The sequence below is a fragment of the Melozone crissalis genome, unplaced genomic scaffold, assembly GCF_028551555.1.
Source record: "Melozone crissalis strain CALT ecotype California unplaced genomic scaffold, PUWL_Pcris_2 ptg000002l_1, whole genome shotgun sequence".
Taxonomy (NCBI): domain Eukaryota; kingdom Metazoa; phylum Chordata; class Aves; order Passeriformes; family Passerellidae; genus Melozone; species Melozone crissalis.
The window spans coordinates 28279956-28299202 of record NW_026535780.1 but is presented as its reverse complement, the minus strand read 5'-3'; the positions used below and the strand labels follow the sequence as shown (position 1 = coordinate 28299202).

The 19247-nt window shown below is 42.1% G+C and overlaps 1 protein-coding gene across 4 annotated transcripts in view; it reads right to left on the bottom strand.

Moving 5' to 3' along the window:
* TPD52 (tumor protein D52) overlaps positions 1-19247 on the bottom strand; it is a 39902-nt gene that overhangs the window by 7850 nt on the left and 12805 nt on the right. For 3 of the 4 annotated variants that reach the window (XM_054279381.1, XM_054279469.1, XM_054279558.1), the window contains exons 1-4: positions 8257-8380; positions 3124-3239; positions 1398-1546; positions 405-506 (exon numbers count right to left, since the gene is read on the bottom strand). In XM_054279381.1, the coding sequence (XP_054135356.1) occupies positions 405-506; positions 1398-1546; positions 3124-3239; positions 8257-8380 (491 nt within the window). Of the gene's footprint in view, positions 1-404; positions 507-1397; positions 1547-3123; positions 3240-8256; positions 8381-19247 lie in introns of those variants that run through there. The other variant, XM_054279640.1, reaches the window with a different exon arrangement.

Below are 19247 nucleotides of genomic sequence, written 5' to 3'. Positions count from 1 at the left end.
AAAGAGGAAAACGACAAAACATAAACAGTGAAAGACATTAGTTGTTTAAATGTCATATTCCACAAGCTGAGAAAGAGAGCAGGAATGACAGTGCTACGTGTACCCCGCAGAGGCAGGCAGACAGTGCCACCTGCAATCACACCAGAAAAGTAAGAGCAGTGGAGGCGGCAGCACACATTGCTTCTCTTGCCTACACAAAACACACACCACACAACTCCTCAGCACCAGTGAGGACATACAAGCAGATTCTGCAGCAAGTCTCTTACCTCCCCTAGAACAGTTGCTGAAGGCTCTGGATAGATTAGCTTTTAGAAGCACTAGGTATGTTAGCAGCATAAATTTATTGCAGTGATAATTGCTTAAATAAAAAATGCAATTACTTGGGAAAAGGTAAATAAACCTACCTGACATCTTCAAATTTCTTGGTTATGACTGAACCAACAGAAGAAAAAGCAGCAGAAGCCTTCTGACCAGCCTGAGACAGGGTTTCTGATGTTCTCTTGTATCTGTTTTCAAAAAAGCATTTAGTTTTTAGGTTTTTTTAATGAACACATAAGGAAACTTTTAGTGTGTGTCTATTTGTATTAAATGCAGAGGTACACTTCAGCTTTGGGGTCATATGGAAAACCTGCTTAAGATGTTATTTTCAGCCTTTGCAGTCTCTTCTGGCTACAGCATCTCTGCCAGCTCTGACCAGACGCAGTTCACCGACACGCACCTACTACCCCACCCCTAGAACAGATGCTATCTGCTATCATAGGACTTATTAAAATACAAAATAAACTCACACATAAAACATCCCATAAAACATCCCAATCAAGAAAAAAAAACAACTCCAAAAAATACAAGAGAAAACAAAACACAAATAAACAAAACAAAAGGTCTATTTTTTGTGCCAAGTGTCTATTCTTGTACCACACAGTTCTGTCAACAAAATTCACCATAAAAAGTTTGAGGTACATCTTGTGACAATCTGCGGTTATTAACTGCAGAAGGCAGCTTGCTCTAGTCCGTAAATTAACAATTGTGTTTGGCAAGAACAGTAACTGTAACTTCATACTCTTCCTGCATGGGCTCAATTTACAACAATTTTTAAGGGTAGAAAACAAGGGTATTCTGTTGGACTTAGGATACCTTGGTATCTCAGATGTATCAGACAAAAACAAAGTGTGTTAGAACAGACCATATTTTGGTCAATCATTCTTCTTTAGCATGAGATATGGCTTGCAGTGTTCTTCTTTTTAAAAAGTCTGTTGATTTATCCAGAGAAATATTAATACAACTTAACTTCGTGTTATATATACTCATTTCACAAGAACAGAGTGTTTAGACGTGACACAAGACCTAAACAGTTTTCACTTCAGCAGTCTAAACAATCATCATGAGCTGGTACGTACGCCGTGGTTGATGTAACATCTTGCCAGCTTTTGGTAATGTTCTGCTTTAGTTCCTGTAGTGAGTTAATTCCCAGCTTTCTCTTGATTTCTGCTAGATGCTTCTCTTTGGCAGCTAGCACTTGTGAGAGCGTCTGGATTTCCTCTTCCACCTGCAGCACCAGAGTTGTTAACAAGTGGTTAACAGTTAACAAGGAATACACTCAACCATTTAACTGTGTATTTCTTTAAAGCATCCACCAGACATCAGCAATGGGAGGGCTAACAGAGGTTTTTAACATTGCCTCACAGTCATTCCTAAATACTAACAGACACTGCAAGAGCTAGTGAGAAAGTACTCTACCTGCAGCTAGCTCTGTGACTGGAATATGTACAAGGAAGTTGGTAACTAAAAGACTGCATAGTTAGAAATTAGTACCTATGATATGTAAAGGTTGAAGATTAGTCAAACCTGGGACCACTGCCAACCCTGTATTCTGCTTCCACGTCAGAAGATATACCAATGTGTGACCAGTACCAGGAAGCTCAGAGCATGTCTGTCATACACAAATTTTGTCTCCTTGCTTCAACAGAAAGGTCCTTCTGTGGCTTAAGCCAGGATCTGTAGACTGGATTCAGCCACAGGAGTGCCTTCCCCAGAGCAGGTGTGGAAATGGTGGAAGTCTGAGCAATCACACAACACAGCACCTGCTCTGTAACTAGAAAACTATATTGTGTGTGTGTTTCCTTCTTTACTCAGATGGTCACTTAAGCCTGGAAACATGACCAGAGATGTCAGCACAGTTCTACAATGCCATTCTGTGAGCTTTACAGAAGTGACAGAGGCACTAAGGCCATATGTATAAAGGCAAGGGCATCTCTCCCATCCTACTTCCTCATCCAGGCAAGATCACCCCAGTTTAGAGCAGCAGGCTGCCCACTCATTTAAGCTCCTTACAGGAGTACAGCTCCTAACAGTATCTTCAATGCACCTCTGTTTTGGATATCTTATATATCCTAGCAGGACCAGCCCACCCTCACTATCTTTGGCATGAAATGATACTCAGGACTGACAAATACAAGAATGTATTAAATGTGCTTAATTTAAAGCTAACTTTGTTTGCTAACCTTAGGCTTAAGTTAGTGTCTTTCATAGGGGTCCTGAAGTCTCATAGAGCTATTAAAGAAAAAAGACTGGCTGCTTAATAAAGCTTGACTTTGGCATGTATCAGGCCTGAATATTTGCCTGTCTGTTTTTCAAAGAATGCTACTTTTTCTCACCCTTAAAAATATTCTGTTATGGACAAGAACAGTAACATGGTTAGACATTAGCAATACAGTGCCCACCCAGATCCTACTACAAAGCATTCTTCATAAAGGAAACAGCTTTAGCTACTCCACACCAGTTGAGACAATATTTGGGTTTTGGCTTCCAACCATGTTCTCTTTGCTGATTTAACCCCTTCTCACTCAAGGGGGAAAAAAATGGGTTAGGTATTTATGTATCTTAATTTAAAATCTGTGTATTCAGCACTTCCAGCTTAATTCCCCATCACTAGAACTGGCTGTTCTTTTCTCCGTGACACACTTCCTTCCCATCTGTATATCTATATACCTGCAATATACAGGAGTGCCAGCTTTAGACACTCAGAGAATAACTATGCAAAGCATTAAGTGTATGTTTAAAGATAACATTATTCCAGATTTTCATCATCAAAACAAGTTTAAGAGCTATTTGCAAAAGAATTACCTTGGCAAGCTCTTTTCTTAGCTCATCCCGTTCTTCTTCTGAGAGTGTTTCTGCCATACTGACTGTGGCAGCAGCATCCTCTCCAACCTCAGGTATAGAGTCACTCCTCAGCAGCCCTTGAGATTAATAAAGAGCATTAAAAGTCAGATTATCACAAGTCTGCCAAACAGCAGCTAATATCAGCACACAGCTCTTCCATCCCAGTGCACAAAAAACACTGATGAGAGGACACCAAAGTCATGCTCCCCAGCTACAGGAAGGAAACCAAGGGCATTTTATATTTCATTCTATCAAGCTTTATTCAAGCTCAATATAATGGCAACTGCTGCTGTAATAGGAGACTGGAAACCTGTTGAGAACAACACATCCCCCTACTCTGTGAGAGAAACCAAGACACAGAACACTATGTCCTGACCAGTGTTTCCTACACAACCTTGCCCAGGAGTCTGTGCACACTCTGGTCTCTCATTCATCTGGCATAGAAACTCTGGAAGTGCTAGAGATGCCCAAGGCCAATGCAGGGGGTCCCTCCCTTACTACTCTCTGGAACAGATTATGAAGCGCACACTGGGTGCAGCCACAAGCAAGGTTAACAACCGTGGAGAAAACTACTGCACTGCAAGTATGAACTCTGTACCCTGCTTGATCTCTCTGTCCCTAGTAACTGGGACCACAGTGCCTAGAAGGTTGCAGATATCATGGAACTGGAAATAAGCTGCTGGTATGCACCTGGACCTTAAGGCAGATGGGAAGTCCAGAGACAGAGCTCGAGAATGAAAGGCTGTTGCTTCAAAGCAGGAGAGAGAGACTGATAAGAATGTGCATTCACTTAAACTGCTGCCTCTTCCAAATCCAGAAACCAAAACTCTGCCTAATTTTCCTACATAAACCACAAACATCTCCACGGTCTTCCTCAACTTTTGCTTTCACAGCTTCAGGGCAAGGAAGGAGGATGATATTTGTATTACTACGATGCAATAACTGTAATTATTAATTTTTTTTACTCCTTAGTGCTTGCAGTAAGACCATTTTAAACACCTTTTATGCAACAAAATTTCCAGCAAACGTCTTCCCATTTTGAGTCTTTGTAGCTGACACTTAAAGTTTGCCAAAATCAAGGAACTCTTTTCTAATTGCAAAGAGACCAGTTTGCAGGGAGACCGCATGCTGGAATGGTTGTGGATTCCCAGAATTCTCTATTCAAGAGATAAAGCAGCCTTACAGATAATTTTAAAAAAAGATAAAAAAGATAAATAAAAAAAGATAAATAAAAGTCTTAAAATAGAAGAGGAAAGGACCAGGATTGTCTGTTAATAAGGAGCGAGGAAGAGCGTGTGCATGTGTACATATACATACATACATATGTGAGCGTGTGTGTATATGCACTTAAATATATCATTGATCTAAATTGAAGAGGCATTAAGTAACATTTCCTATTAATCACTATAGAAATTAACCATAAATAATATGCCAATAAAATTCCATTCTCATTTCAGCAGCTTCTGATGGCACTCCATACTATCCTTTGGGAATCAAAAACTCATTAATCACCACTATGATTTTGCTGTGAGGTTTCATATCAAACACCTACATCACAATCAACTGAAAAATCAGGGGAAAAAAAGATTCTGTGAGTCTCTAATTAGCTGTACACATTCTATGAAATACAGTTCTAGCAGCTGTTAAGCCAAACAAAGAAGAAACCTTGTTCTTGGATCAAATTACTGAACTCAGGTAAAACTCAATCCCACAAATTCTTTCCAAAATGGTATGTTGTCTGTCTGTATCTGTGTCCAAAACCCTTATCCTCTAGAAGCACACTGCTACATGGACAGGACTTTTTGTGAATGCTGTTACTACCAAATGCACTGAGAAGAAAGCCTACAGGAAGAAAATTAAACCTAATTCTGCATTTATTCTTGAGATCTGTGCACGTTTTTCCAGAGATTTACATGTGTCTTCTACACAAACATAATGTAGGTCCTATGGGTTTTCCAATACACTATTTTCTGTCAAAAATCTAGGGCAGTGAGAACTTCAAAGTCTAATGCCCAAACTAAAGCACAGCCCTATCGCACCTAAAATAAAGGATTATGTCTCACAATCAGATAACTTTTGTTTTATGCATCAACATATTTCCTTAACAGTTAAGAATGCCACACCTTTTTGTTAAATTGCTATTTAACCTATTAATTACATAAACCTACCCTGAAGGAAAACAATTTGAACTGCATTTGAACACCCTACACCCCCTCAGTGTGTTCTACTGTGACTCCTGACCTTGCTCTTACCTGCAGCCCTTCAGGGACCACCTGCTTGCCATCACAAAGCCATTCCAGAAAGTTTGCAAGTACCAAAACCACCCTGACTCCACGAGCATTAGCACAACCAGCTGAAAGTCTGTTCAATCTGATTATGAGGAGTCATCTGGATTAAATCACCAAAAATAGATCCAGTGAATCAACCAGTAAGAAAACATGCCAGATTGTCTCCTGCAGCAACAGCTTCCATTTGGGGAATGTAGCTTCTCTTTGGAAAACTCATTTTTAAGACTGTTCTGCTTCTTGGCTACCAAATAGAATTTAAGGCACAATGTTAAGAAGCAAGGGAATGATCTCTCCTCCCTTTACATTCCTACAGTTGTTAGGGAAACAGGAAATCATGCTATTCAGAGTCCTCCACACCTCACCCTGCACCAGTGACCATGCCTTCCTCTTCTTGCCTTCGCAGCCCCTCCCATTTATTACTTTTCTGAGCTTCATATGAACAATACTGACACCTTCCCATCAATCTTCACTCTGACACCCCTGCTCTCTCTCCTGTCACTGCTCACCCCTCTGTTCCCTTTGCTCCCATTCATCACTTCAATACCTGCAGGACACAGGGATCATCCATGCTATGGGCTAGGCTGTGCTGAGCAATCTGACCAAGGAGCAGTTTCTACACAGCTAACAACCCACAGACCTCCACAATGGTGTGCCTACAATCCAAATGTATCCCAGAAACTAGGGCTGACAGCCAGTAAGAGCATGGCTTTGAAAAAACTTCATCAGGAAACATGCACAGCCCACCTTAGATCTTTCTATGGGGCAAGAAACCAGGAAATCAGCAATCAGCCAACAGATGGAAATGCTTTGGCTCAAACTACTACTAAGAGAGCAATTCTCACTTGTGGGCTTTTTTTGCCAACAGAACTGTTACTATTATTATTTTATATTGCTATGAAAAATTATTACTGCAGCTTTCAAGATGTTACCTTTCATTATGTTAGTTCTCCCGCATCATTGGATTGTGAAGAACTTAAAATTCAGTCATTTGGTACTCTGTTACAACCAAGTTTAACTGAACATTTCATGTCTCTCAAACAGAATAAAAAATCTGTTTGGGAGGAAAAAATCATAAAGATTAGACAGTAAGAGAAAATTTACCTAGCTTTAAGGTCAGTTTTTAGGTATGTATTTCTAAGATTAACATATTTTCCCAGCAGTTTATTAGATCTACTTAAATGAACCAAATAAAGAAAGACATGAGCAAGTTAGTTGATTAGGACTCCATGGATCACGTTCAGGGAAATGGCATTTAAGTCCCTATTATGGGACTTAAATTCTGCCAGGGTAGGCAAAGCGTTAGAGCAATTCAATTAACCCTACGTTTCTTCTGATTTGGGGTTTGCTTTGGCCAGTTTCAATCCAAGTTCATGCTCCATTTTGACCAGAAATCCCTACCTCCCTGGCCTGAATTCAGAGATCAGCAGCAAACAGGAGCAGTTTTATGAAGTACTTTTCATTTTGGATGAGCAGCCTCGGGGTGGGAGTGGGTTAACCTCCATAAAGTGTTTTTTCACACTGGCATGTTCTGCATGTGACACTCAGAATGAGCATTGTGGTTATCACTATACAGTTGGCAAAGCTAAAGAAAAAAGGTGCTTGTTATAGTTCAGGAGAACAAGCTGTGGCAAAGTTTTAAGACCACTCTAACATTTGAGTAACATACAGTACTGCAGAGCATATTTACTCTGCAGTATATAAGAAAGATCAGATTTAAGTGCTTCCTGTTTATCTCCGTGAAGAAGCCAAAGTGAGACGTACTTCTTCAACCTGGGCGAGAAAATTCTTGAGCTTCTCCCAAATGCTGATTAGATATTCATTCAAAGCAAATGAAAAAGAAAATAAAGTCCAGAAAAGGCAGTGGTAATGGTGATGCATCATCACCTGACACTGAGGGCTGCTTCCCCTCCCCATTAGAAGAGCTGGGAGAAGCAGTAATTGCAGAAGTGAATGCTGACCACTGTTTCCCAGTAGCCCCTGGCTCATCAGGTTCACAGAGAGGGTTGTTAAAGTTCACACAGAGGTTCCCCAAGAGATGCACGTTTCTTTAAAATTTTAAATAACAAGCCCATTAAAAAAAAGTTAACACGTGTGTAACCCCCATTTGCTTTGCCACACGTGAAGTAGGTCTAAGCTTTCTACATTTAAAATTACTTTGGAAGATTTCATCTGGCAGCAAGGAATGGAAAGGAATGACGACAGTAAAACCAGACTAGGATGTATTGGGAGGCACAGCAATAGGTGCTCTGTACAACAGGCTACCAGCAAGAAACTCAGAGGGTTAAGCACTAAATGGATGCCACTGCAGCACAGCACAGGGCAATCCCAGTGCAGTTCCTATCTGCAGGTGGAAGGTTTGCAGCATTTTAAATGCTAGGTGGAATGGAGTAAAGGTTTTAGAGGGCATTTTCATTAATCAGTGAGATTTTCAGTATTAAGGCAAAAGCAGATTTTAGACTATCCAGAGCTCCGAAGTCCTACTAAAAATGCAATTTCTACTTCCTCCCCTGAAAAAAATCTAATAGTTAAACCAGGCAAATTATTCCAGTCTTGCAGTTTTGTTCCTAACTGGTTTTGCCACTTCATTTTCCCTCAAACTGCCTTTCTGCTGAATAAATAACAAATAATGTAAAGCTGATAAACTTATAACACATGAGATATTATCTACATGACACACTGAAGATAACATACTCCCAGAATTAACAGCAGGCCAACTTTTATAGATTTTTAATTTGAGAAGTTTTACAGGTATTAACTACTAAGCGTTTCACATAGAGATTTTAAGGAAGGAAGAGAAGGAAGTTACCAGACTTTGCCAGGGTAGGTGATCCAGGTGGAGAAAGGTTTATGCCAGGCGACAAGTAAAGATAATTTCTGTTCACTCCAGCATTGAAATCGAAGGGTGATTTGTAATCCTCATACAGATCCATGCCAGACCCAGACAGTTCAGTGCGTGCAGCCATCCTCCTCTTCCACTGAAGCATTCATCTTCGCTCTCTGGGGCGACCCAGACAGCAGCATTCAGAAACCCTCCATTCCTCCACATGACACTCCCTGTGCCTCCTCACAGAATTCAGCTCTGCTACATGTGATAGAGCTGTCTAGCAAGGGATTTCTTAGCCATCCTGGAGCTGCTGCTGTTTACATGGCACAAAGTTAAGTTCCTGTAAATTTGTAACTGAGGCTGGACTTAAACAGACCGTTCCTTTAACAAACATTCACAGTGCACCACTCACGGCTTCTGGAACAGCCTTGGTCCTCTGCAGAACTGCATCAACTGTGTTCAATCGTTTAAATAAAAAAAGGTCAGCTGACTACAGCTACACCAGGATATCCTTAATCTTCTAGGACACAAAAGGATTACCAGCCGTAATCTATCCTATATACCATCTGTGTTGGACTTTTTCCTCTGATTAATGGAAAATTCTGTGTGCATAGCTATTTCTCCAGCTGCTTCCATCAGTGTAATAACCACTAGAGAGAACTCAGTCTCTGCTGCCCAGGTATCACACCACTCCTCTCTGAAGGCTGGCCTATAAACACCACCTAGGTTTATTGATGAGCCTTCTAATGTGCATTATGACTTTTGCTTGTGAGGCTAAACATATCTGGGTCTGAGGGGGTTTTGTTTGGGGGAGGGGGTTGTTAAATATTTATGAAGTACACTGTCTTATGTCCTTGGTGCTTCAACCAGCATTGTTTAGAGCAGCCAGTAACAGCAGTATTGCATTGCCCGAAATGTATTTATGTTTTGACACACTCATAAAGAAAGATCAACTTACATAAGTCATCTGACTTCATGCCAGGCCTTTAAGATTCAACTCTGGGAAGTAGAAATGCTTCTTACCTAAAAGAGGCACTCAGCAGAGTTTTGCAGCACTTCACTACATTGTTTTATTTTTATTTCAAGGTCAGTTTCTTTCACTGAAAACACAAGGCTATTAGCAATGTAGATCACCTTCAGAATTGAGCAACAATTTCCTCCCAAACCCCACACCTTCACCTGGGATCCTCACTGCAGCCTGCACATAGAGGAGCACAATCAAATGGGAGTTAATCTTTTCCTGCACAGTAAGGACGGAGCTGATCAGATTCCAGGCAAGTGAAGGAGCCTTGCAGCATTCCAAAGTCAAGTCCAAGGCAAAGTAATCCCAGGGCATATGAGAAGAAAGCACACACCTTCTAGAATTTTAACTTCCCATTTCCACTGCAATCAGTCAGTTGCCACAGGAACAGACCTTCCAGCTAATTAAAAAGCAGATCCTTTCAGCTAAAGACCTACATTCACTTCTGCAGGTGCAGAGTACCTGCAGGCTCATAACAATGAGAGTGCTGGAGCCTGAAAAACACAAGTCTGCTATTTTCTAAACCCACTGAAAAGAAGAAAATAGAATGCCCCCCTGCATTTCTGACACGTGGCTGTGACATCTGCCAGAACTACTGCAAAGTTCATCTGGTCACAGATTAAAGCATCCAGAGGCAGCAGAGAACTGTAACACAACTACAGTAATTAGATACTCTATTAACCAAGTTTGTTAATATGAACAGCTACAGATTGTGCTTTGCAGCTTTCCCTTGTATAACTCAGCACTCAGGGCTGCCTTCTGTGCAAAAGGATCAGGCAGCAGTTGTGCTAACTGGGTTAGGCAAAATGACAAGTTATCAGATGTGGCACACAAAGAGCTGGGTGTTTTCTACCATCACTCTTCCAACACAGAGAGCGAGAGAGAGAAGGGGAGGCTACACCTTAGGACTTTTTCCTAACCCTAGATAATCACTCCCTTTAGCACTGGTCAGTGCTAGTGGGCTACAACTGCAAGTAGCTATTCTAGGAAAAAGAACCCCTTATGAAAATCTGTTGATCCCTGCTAACAATCAAGAACACCATTTCCTAGCCATTTCCTGAAGGAAACATTACATTCTTGTTTTACAGGAAATTCCCTACATTCAGATTTACCCATTAGCAACCATTCAAAAAAATCTGGTACTCCTCCTATATCTTTGTAGTGCACAAGTTGGTTTCATGCCCCTAGAGACATCTGGATTGCCTGTCTCAACCACTGACCTGGCCTGCCACACCTACTGACAGAAACCTGTATGGGCCAAACTCTTCAACACCTCTTCAGTGTAGTCACAGACACATACAGGATGTGGCCCATTGCTGGAACATACATTTGGCTTACAGGGAAGATTTGCTGAATTGCAAATCTGAGAGGCTGAATTCTGCTTTTGTTCCTCTTTATGCATAGCCTGAGCACAAGCCCAGAAGTCACCCAAGACAATCTCTAGTTTTTAGAAATATTACAGTTCTAAGGTCACTGCCAAGAGAGGAACACCATGCAAGTGCTCCTTACTTCAAGTTCCTCTCTTTGCTCAATTATAGGGGCCATACAGATGGGTTGATACAGCACCTACCAAACACATCACCTAAACATATCAGCCTCCTGCTCTCTTACCTGCTGGAGTTTACAGGAGTGTTGCTCCTCACTTCTCTCAGGTACAAATCCTACCTGGAGATGAAGGAAGCTGTTTTGCTGAACAAGCTTCCTTCCTCATCACTTAGGGAAATTTGATGGTCTTCAAACTGAAGTGTAAGTCAATCTCTCTATAAAGAGAAAGGATTGCAGTTCACCCTTCCAAATCTACTGTAGGACAACTTCTAGGCTGTCATTCCTAACTCATCCACTTCAGGGAAGACAATCTCTAGTTGTAAGAGATCCCCTGCCAGCCATAACAATCATTTTATCTGCTTCTTCCCCAGAAGTTCCTTAGCACATCCAGGGATTCAGGGCAGAGGAAGGCAGCACTCCCCCATACTGCCCAGAGCCAGTCTAAAGAAGATAGGTTCTGCTCACTGTGATGCATTTGGAGGAGGAATGAATCTCTCTCCAAGGGATTTTCTAAATTCAAGTGATGGCCTAAGGAAACAAAGCAGGATGGGGATGACATACAGCAGCTGCACAGAACCAAACAGCAAGGTTTTTCTCTGCAGTGTGAAGCCTTCTGACCAGTTTAGTAGCTTTTGACAGTCACAGCAATTGAGAATTCTGTACACTATGAAAACAGGCACATTATGAGGCCTTTCTAAAGGGCCCTCCCATGACCAAAATATCCTGCTGGATGGGCTTTCTCTCCTTCACAATAATTCAGAGCGCATGCAGCTGGTTGGAGGTGGAACTGAGGCTGCAGAGCCATACCCTAATAGATGGATGCTGCCTTCCCAGGCAAGACACACACATTTCAGTGCTGAAGTTTAAGTTTAGGCTTCTCTTACATGGCTTAGAGCAATTAACCATGAATCCTCAAGTATCTCTGTTCTTTGCCATGCATTGCAAATCCAGTTTTACTGTGTACCTTGGCTGTTACTGCAGATACTAGCTGCAAGGCAGTACCTGCAATGATCTTGAAGGCTAAGGAAGGAGCTGTTCCAGAGCCAAGTAGCAGTGGTTTTTTGCTTACTATGCAAGAGATTAAAACCAAAGATTTTGCCGTTCCAGAACAAGCATTCATTTGCCCTTAACACCTCAGGGTAACTTAGAGTTTAGTACTAAAGTAATCTATGGCATTTTAGAAGTTGGTGTCTGAGAGACTGGCACAAAGGTAGATACCTTCTGTCAAGGATGCTTGAATCAATCACTGACAAGTTCAACTGAATGTCACAAAGTGTCTGAGGAAGGCTTGGCAAGCCTCAGCAAAGCATTGCCATCACAATTCCTGCCACTAACCATGTTATAATCTCCTCTTAAGGTTACAGAGGTGTAATCTCCTGCTAAGGTTACAGAGTGTACTTAAAGCTTTCCCAGGTAACCATTTAGCATTAACAGTCAGTACAGATTGTGCACCTCATGAATCATAAGGAAGGGAACTCCCTCCACAGCTAGAAGAGCTGTTGAGTTGAGCAAACAACGTTCACCAGATATTTGCCTGCTTAGTCTCAGGCACGGTTCTTTCTTCAGCTAGCACCTGCTACCCAGCTCTGCAGCTTCCACCTTAACCTAAGGCTCCAGCAACAACTTGAGCAATGCAATATAGTATTGAAGCACTTCTACCTCGATGGCAGCTGAGCAAGGATAGGATGCTATGGTACCCTTGTGGAGAAGCAGCTTTTCCCACAGATAGGTCTAGCAGAATAATAGTTTATTTATACATGGAAACATTATATCCCTCTTTCCCTGCAGAAAGTAGGATGAAGTTTCCTGATGAAGTATGAATGAGTACCACCTCTGGGCTTTGAAGAAACTGAGCTATGTGTTCAGTAGTGTTTAATACAAACAGTTAAACTCAGGAAAGGCTACCACTCATGCCTCAGGATTGGAGGAATGCAGAAGCTACCCTAGGACATGATCTAAACAACATTTTGGACAAAGCTATCCAAATAACCAATCCACAAGATCTGCTCTGAGTTCTGCTGTTACACAGGCACCTTCACCACACTGAACATCCTGTGTTTGTGTCCTGATTATACCTGGAGCTGCAAAACTTGTGCACCACAGCTCATACTTTTGGCCAGGCTATCATGACTCCAGCACTTAATCAAGCAAGCAAAAGAAAATGGGGGAAAATGATGGGAGGACTTTGTTGATAAAGAGGGGGAAGAGGTGCAAGAAGCACTTGCTCTGTGGGGGCACAGCAAAAAGATTCAATCTCTTATTTCAAGGTTGCCTGTGGAGATTCAATTGCCTTCTCAGCCTATACCTGGTTTAAATTTCAACTTTTGAAGTCTGCTAAGAGGCAAGATTGATAAGAGGCCTTCCAGTAAGTGTGTCTGGGGCAAAGACTTCCAGCCAGGTGGTCTTCCACCACCCCCATCCTTCCCAGGTAGATCCCAATCAGGCAGCAACAGTCAGGCTCCTCTCCCCACTCCAAGAGAGTTTTATATGGCATAAGCCATTTTAAGAGCCATAAATCTACTTAAGCATCTTAAGCCAATCTAGATTCTGTAGCATCAATTTGATCTTAAAAGTCTTACCAGTTTACAGACAAGTAAAGCCTTTCAGCACCTGATCTGAGGCCTTAAAACTGCATTAAGAGAAAAAGATGCTGTGAAGAAAGAGGACAGAAGCCCAAAGACTAAACAAGCCTGAAATTTGTACATTAGTGCTCCTATTTTCACATTCTCCCCCCTTCCTTTAACAGCAGACACTTCTTTCACTCCCCTGAGATTTGTGCAGGACATGAATGGAGCTGCACAGCTGCAGCAATTCCTGAACAGCACAAGCACAGGCTTCTGCAGCTCCATTAGTAATGGTCAGCAGAATGTGGCTGAAGGGGTTAAGTGTCTGCTGTCTTCTAGCAGGGTACAACTCAACACCATGATATTAATCTCAGTACTTCAGCCTCCCCCACATGCTTTCTCTGGACAAGCTCTGCCTGATACAACTACATCATTCAGTATAGTTCTTTATACAGAAATATCTTCTCCAGCACTTTATTTATCCTAAGTGCTGCCTTCACTCACTCCTATTAAAACAAACAAAAAACCCAAAGAAAAAGCCACCACCAACAACCATCACCTCTTTGAAGATGTATCTCCCTGCAACACAAACACTTGCAAATGTTACAGGTAGGGATCACGGGGTTGCCAGTGCTGCTCTTCTCTTAAACCAGAGTCTCAGCCCACGGTATTTCAGACAGCTGACGCATGTCTTGGCAAAGGCAGCAGTTCTTGTCTCTCCTCTCAATCCAATTATAAACTCAGACTCATTTCCTGAGCTCTTGTGAGGGAGTACATCCACGCTCCAGCATATCCTGCGACTAGACAAGCTGATACTACAGTAAAATACTTAACCCATTCATGTCAGACAAAATTCTCTATATTTGCATATATTCTCTACTGCCTTGCAAGTGTTTCAGCATTTAGAAGATTAGGCAGAAATCCCAGATTATGACAAAGTTGTGTGTCTCAAACAGTGCCCAAAGCTCACGTTTGTCAGCTCCAACAGTAACAGGTGAAAAGCTTTCTGATCTACGGCAAAGGACCAGGCCAAAGGACAGAGTACCACCCCAGAACCAGTGATCTGAGTTTGCACTGACTTTGGAGAAGTCAGACCAAAACCTGCAAACACAGAGGAACACTTTCAAGTGAGATTACCAGAGTCAAAACATTGTCAGGTAGATTTCAGAGGAATGTGTTTAGTTATTTCACTTCAGCCACTTATCCCAGTTATGCTGCCATTCTCTATAGACTCTGATCCCTCAGGCAAGAGACTGACCCTGTCAAAAATGTAAAGAAAAGAAACAGTGCTGAGCTGCAGCTAGAGATAGCTGGAAAAGATTAGGAACACTTCAGTGCAGAAATGGGATTGTCTCAAGCAAAGTTTCAGTATGTAACCTTGCAATCTAATTAAAAGTTTTACTTGAGTGATTCTGGAGTGACTCCCAGCCTCCCTCAGAAGACAAGACTACTTTTCTGCACTCTTAAAGCAAATCTCCCTCTTTTAACAGCATCCCAGAGCCTCATTTCTGAAAAGCAGCTCCAGAAAAGTCCACCATCCCCCATCTATGTTACCACGTCCCACCATGAAATTGACACTGAGGTTTTAAGAACAAAGCAAATTCAATTACACATTAGGCTGAATTACATATTGTATATCTAAAATTAAAACCACCAAAAAAGCACCCTCTGTAGTCTTAGCAGTACCTTAATAATACCAACAAAATCTTCATTGCTTGTGGGACTCTGTAGCTTCCACCATATAATTCCCAAGTTGATGCCTGGATTTGATGTAGCACAGAAATTCCACCATTTACTATCAAGGGCAGAAGTACAGAAGCAACCAAGCAGCACACAATTTGATGCAAGCAACAAGAGTTTAGGGTAAGTACTTCACAAAATCCATTCTTGAAGATATTCAAAAGCCATCTGGACATGATCATCAAGGTGGACATGGATATCAAGGACCAGTAGTCTTTAATATCTTTACTGACAACACAGATAATGGCATCAACTGCACATTCAGCAAGTTTGTAGATGATCCAAAGCTGCACTGTGTAGGTGGCAGAACAGAAGGACAAGGTGCCATCCAGAAGGACCTGGAGAAACTCAAGAAGTGGGGTCCATGAGAACCTCATCAAGTTCAACAGGTCCAAGTGCAAGATGCTGCACCTGAGTCAGGGCAATCCCAGATATAAGTACAGTCTGAGACAAGTCCTTGAGAGCAGCCCTGCAGAGAAGCACTTGGCTGGATCAAAAGCCAGACATGAACCACCAGTGTGTGCTTACAGCTCAGAGAGCCAAACACATCCTGGGCTGCACTGAAAGCAGAGTGACCAGCAAGTCAAAGGAGGTGATTCTCCACCTCTACACTGCCCTAGTGAGACACCACCTAAAGCACAGCATCCAGCTCTGAAGTTCTGAGCAAAGAAGGGCATTGACCTGCTAGAGCTGATCCAGAGAAAGGTCACAGAGATGATCTCTCTACGAAAGATCCTACAAAGACAGGCTGAGGAAGTTGGGGTTGTTCAGCCTGAAGAGGACTCCAGGGAGGATTCATTGTGGCCTTCCAGTTCCTAAAGGGGACTTGTAAAAGAGGAAGAACAACTTCTTTCTTTGTAGGTAGATAGTGACAGGACAAGGGGGAACAGTGTCAAACTAAAAGAGGAGAAATTTACATTAGACATCAGTAAGGAATTATTTTCTCAGAGGGTGGTCAGGCACTGGAACAGGTTGCTCAGAAGTAATAGATGCCCCATCCCTGGAAGTGTTTGAGGCCAGGTTAGACGGGCCCTGAGCAACCTGATCTAGTTAGTGGGTGGCATCCCTGCCCATGCCTGGGGGTTGAATTGATGAGCACTAAGTCCCTTCCAACTCAAACCATTCTGTGATACGGTCCTGGTGGGCAACCAGTTCCAGGAGGCTCTGCCCTAACAGAGGGGTTGAACCTCCAGAGGTCCTTCCCGCCTTAACCATCCTGTGATTAACACAATGGCTGTAATGAGTCACAGGCTGCTCCTTCAGATTCTCCAAGGATCCTCTAGGGACCTCTCTTCTTCAGGAACACAAGGAGTCCTGGCACCCTGACTTAGGGCAGGTCTCTGGCCTATCCTTCATCCTGTGAAGAAGATTTACAAATACCTACCTGCTGACAGAAAAAAGTTCCATTTTCTCCCACACTTTCTAAACTGAGATATGGACAGAGACTTCATGGGAGACTTTTCACTTCTGCACGTCTACCCAGTGCACAGGAGTATTATGACAGCTGACAAGCAAAGCAAAAGCATTTGCAGCAGTAGAGACTACGCTGGTTTTGTTACGAGGCTGCAGGAAAAAGCTGAAAGATTCTGGGAGGGGAAAAAAGTCTGTATTTTCATAGAAGGGACAGGCTTACACTTCACTCACTAAATGAATGAGCAAGCAACTTTTTGGGCCTGACATGTGACTCCAGACACAGAAGCAGCTCTTGGCAAGTACAAAAGCCATGTACTTCCCCCTGACACCCCTTCTCCAGGAGGGAAGTGAATGTATGCCTCTGCAGCAGGAAGAGTTTGCTTTTGTACAGAAAGAAAAAGTTGCAGTAGACAAATAAACTACCCATGTTACTGAGCTAAAGCTGCCTTTCAGCAGGAGCCTCTCCTCCTTTTACCCTTTATCAATTGTACAGAACCCAAGGAAACCAGGCTCAAGTTAGGCCTTTGAATTTCCTTCTCAGACTCCTCAATTTACTTTTCATCCACTCCAGTGCAGTTTCCTTTACTCCTCCAGTAACTCTCTCCATCGCATGCTCTCAGGTTCCCCTAGCCCAGTTCCTCAGCCCAGAAAAATGCTGATACAAAAGCTTCCAAACACATGTCAGTTCATCTAGAGATGTCAGCTTGCCCTTCAGAAGCACTGGGAGAGCCACTTCTGCACTCAGGACACAGTAATTTTTAGCACAATCACACAAATCTCCCCAAAATAGTCAGAGCACAGCAATCTCCACATGAGCTTCCACAAAGGATGCACACATAACACCAAAAGAAGGGACATTTTCTAGAAGTACTGTTAATTTTGCCACACACAAGTTACTGGTTGCATGGTTAAGGTGCACTCCTACTGTAGCCTGGCACCTTATTCTGCTGTCCATGATAAAGATCAGCTTTTTGCTTAGCAGTAATGACAAACCACCAGATTTTTTCCCTTCTCAGGACTTGACTAAGTAAGTTTACGGTTTTGAGTTGTACTGACAAACAAGTGTAATTACTTAAAACTTAAAGTACAATTTCTCAAAGGCAAGTAACTTGCAAGTAGTAAGCTGTATAGAAATCGTATTAACATTTCTGCACTTGGCTTATCTGAGAGCACAGCATGAAATATCTGTGAAATTGTAAAACTCTGCCTAGTCAGCAGCAAAGTGCATTAGTATGATAAATTCACAGACATATAGCCCCAGAAATGTTTCAGGTCATAAGAACCTGCTCCTGATCCCCCTTCTTCAACCAGTCAATTCACACCTTTAGAACAGTAATGGGTTTTGCTACAAACCCTTCAGAGAACCAACCTGTTCATGAGGTACCTAAAAGCTGACAATAGACACTGAGCCAGTTACAGCTTTTCCAAGCAGAAAAGCCCATAACGAAGACAAGCCCTTATTATTCATCTACATTTCTCACACTGCAGAGTTTCAGTGCACCCTCCTAAACTTAAGGAAGAACAACCTAACAAAGCAGTGCTAATGGCACACCACCAGATTGCTGATATAAAGTACTTGTGCAGCAGTTCACTATTACTGGGAATCTCTCACTTGAAAACCAGAATAAGTTGTGTTGCTTTCCCTGCAGCATCAAACAAGACACATTACCTACTCCTTCACAGTCCAGCACTTTACCAGTCACCCATTCAACTGTGCAGTGCTTGAAGCGTCCTGTTCCAGATGGAGTGTGCCTGCTGCTTGCCCATACTGCTAAATTCCACATCCAGCTGGGAGGCACCAATTCCTACAGTGCTTCCAAACGGATTTGGAGCAATAGCTATCACTACTTAAAGGATCTTGGACACATCCTGCCAGGCCTGCAAATTGGACAAACTCAGGATGTGGGCTTGAATACTTCTGCACTGCTCTTAATCTCATTTAACAGATAAGAGGGAGAATCCTTCAACTGTGCATGCAGCAACCAGCAGCAATTCACTAACAAACCAACTGCCCTGACCAGCTTTTTTTTTCTAATATAATGCAGATAATGCATCAACCTTTAGATTATTATGACCACTGAAGTTGCCATTATATTAATAAGTACTCTGAGATTTTATCTGATTGATCTGTCCTTGACTGACTTTTAATGCTGCTTGAGCTGAGTAAATCCTGTTAAGAGACATTTGCCCCTACTCCAAGTCACACTAGGACAGAAAATTAAATGAAACTGTTAGCCTAGAGAGATACTGCTGTCACATAAATCAACAGACAGTCATAAAACACTAATCACTCCAAAAGCTGAAGTTGGCAAAGATAAGGGTCAAGCAAGTTTGTCCAGTGATGATTCCACAAAAGGATATGAAGCTTTAAAGGACTCCCAGGTCCTAGAAGACTTGAGCATACCTTCCTCCATCAGATCAGACTCTGAACATGAGATACTACTTTTTGCTGCTGGGTGACATTACAGGCAACCTGTATTTTCTTTTTAACAACCTACACAGATCCAAATCATGAAAGTACTAATCTCTCAAGATCTCCAAGCAACATTAATATATCTATGCACCACTGCATATTTATACATCAAGTCGTGTTCCAGCCTATTCCATACAAAGGGAAGTTTTCCTAAATATCAGCATGCTTAGATAAGCATCCAGGCTCCTCATTTATATTTCACAGCAAAGTAAGTAGA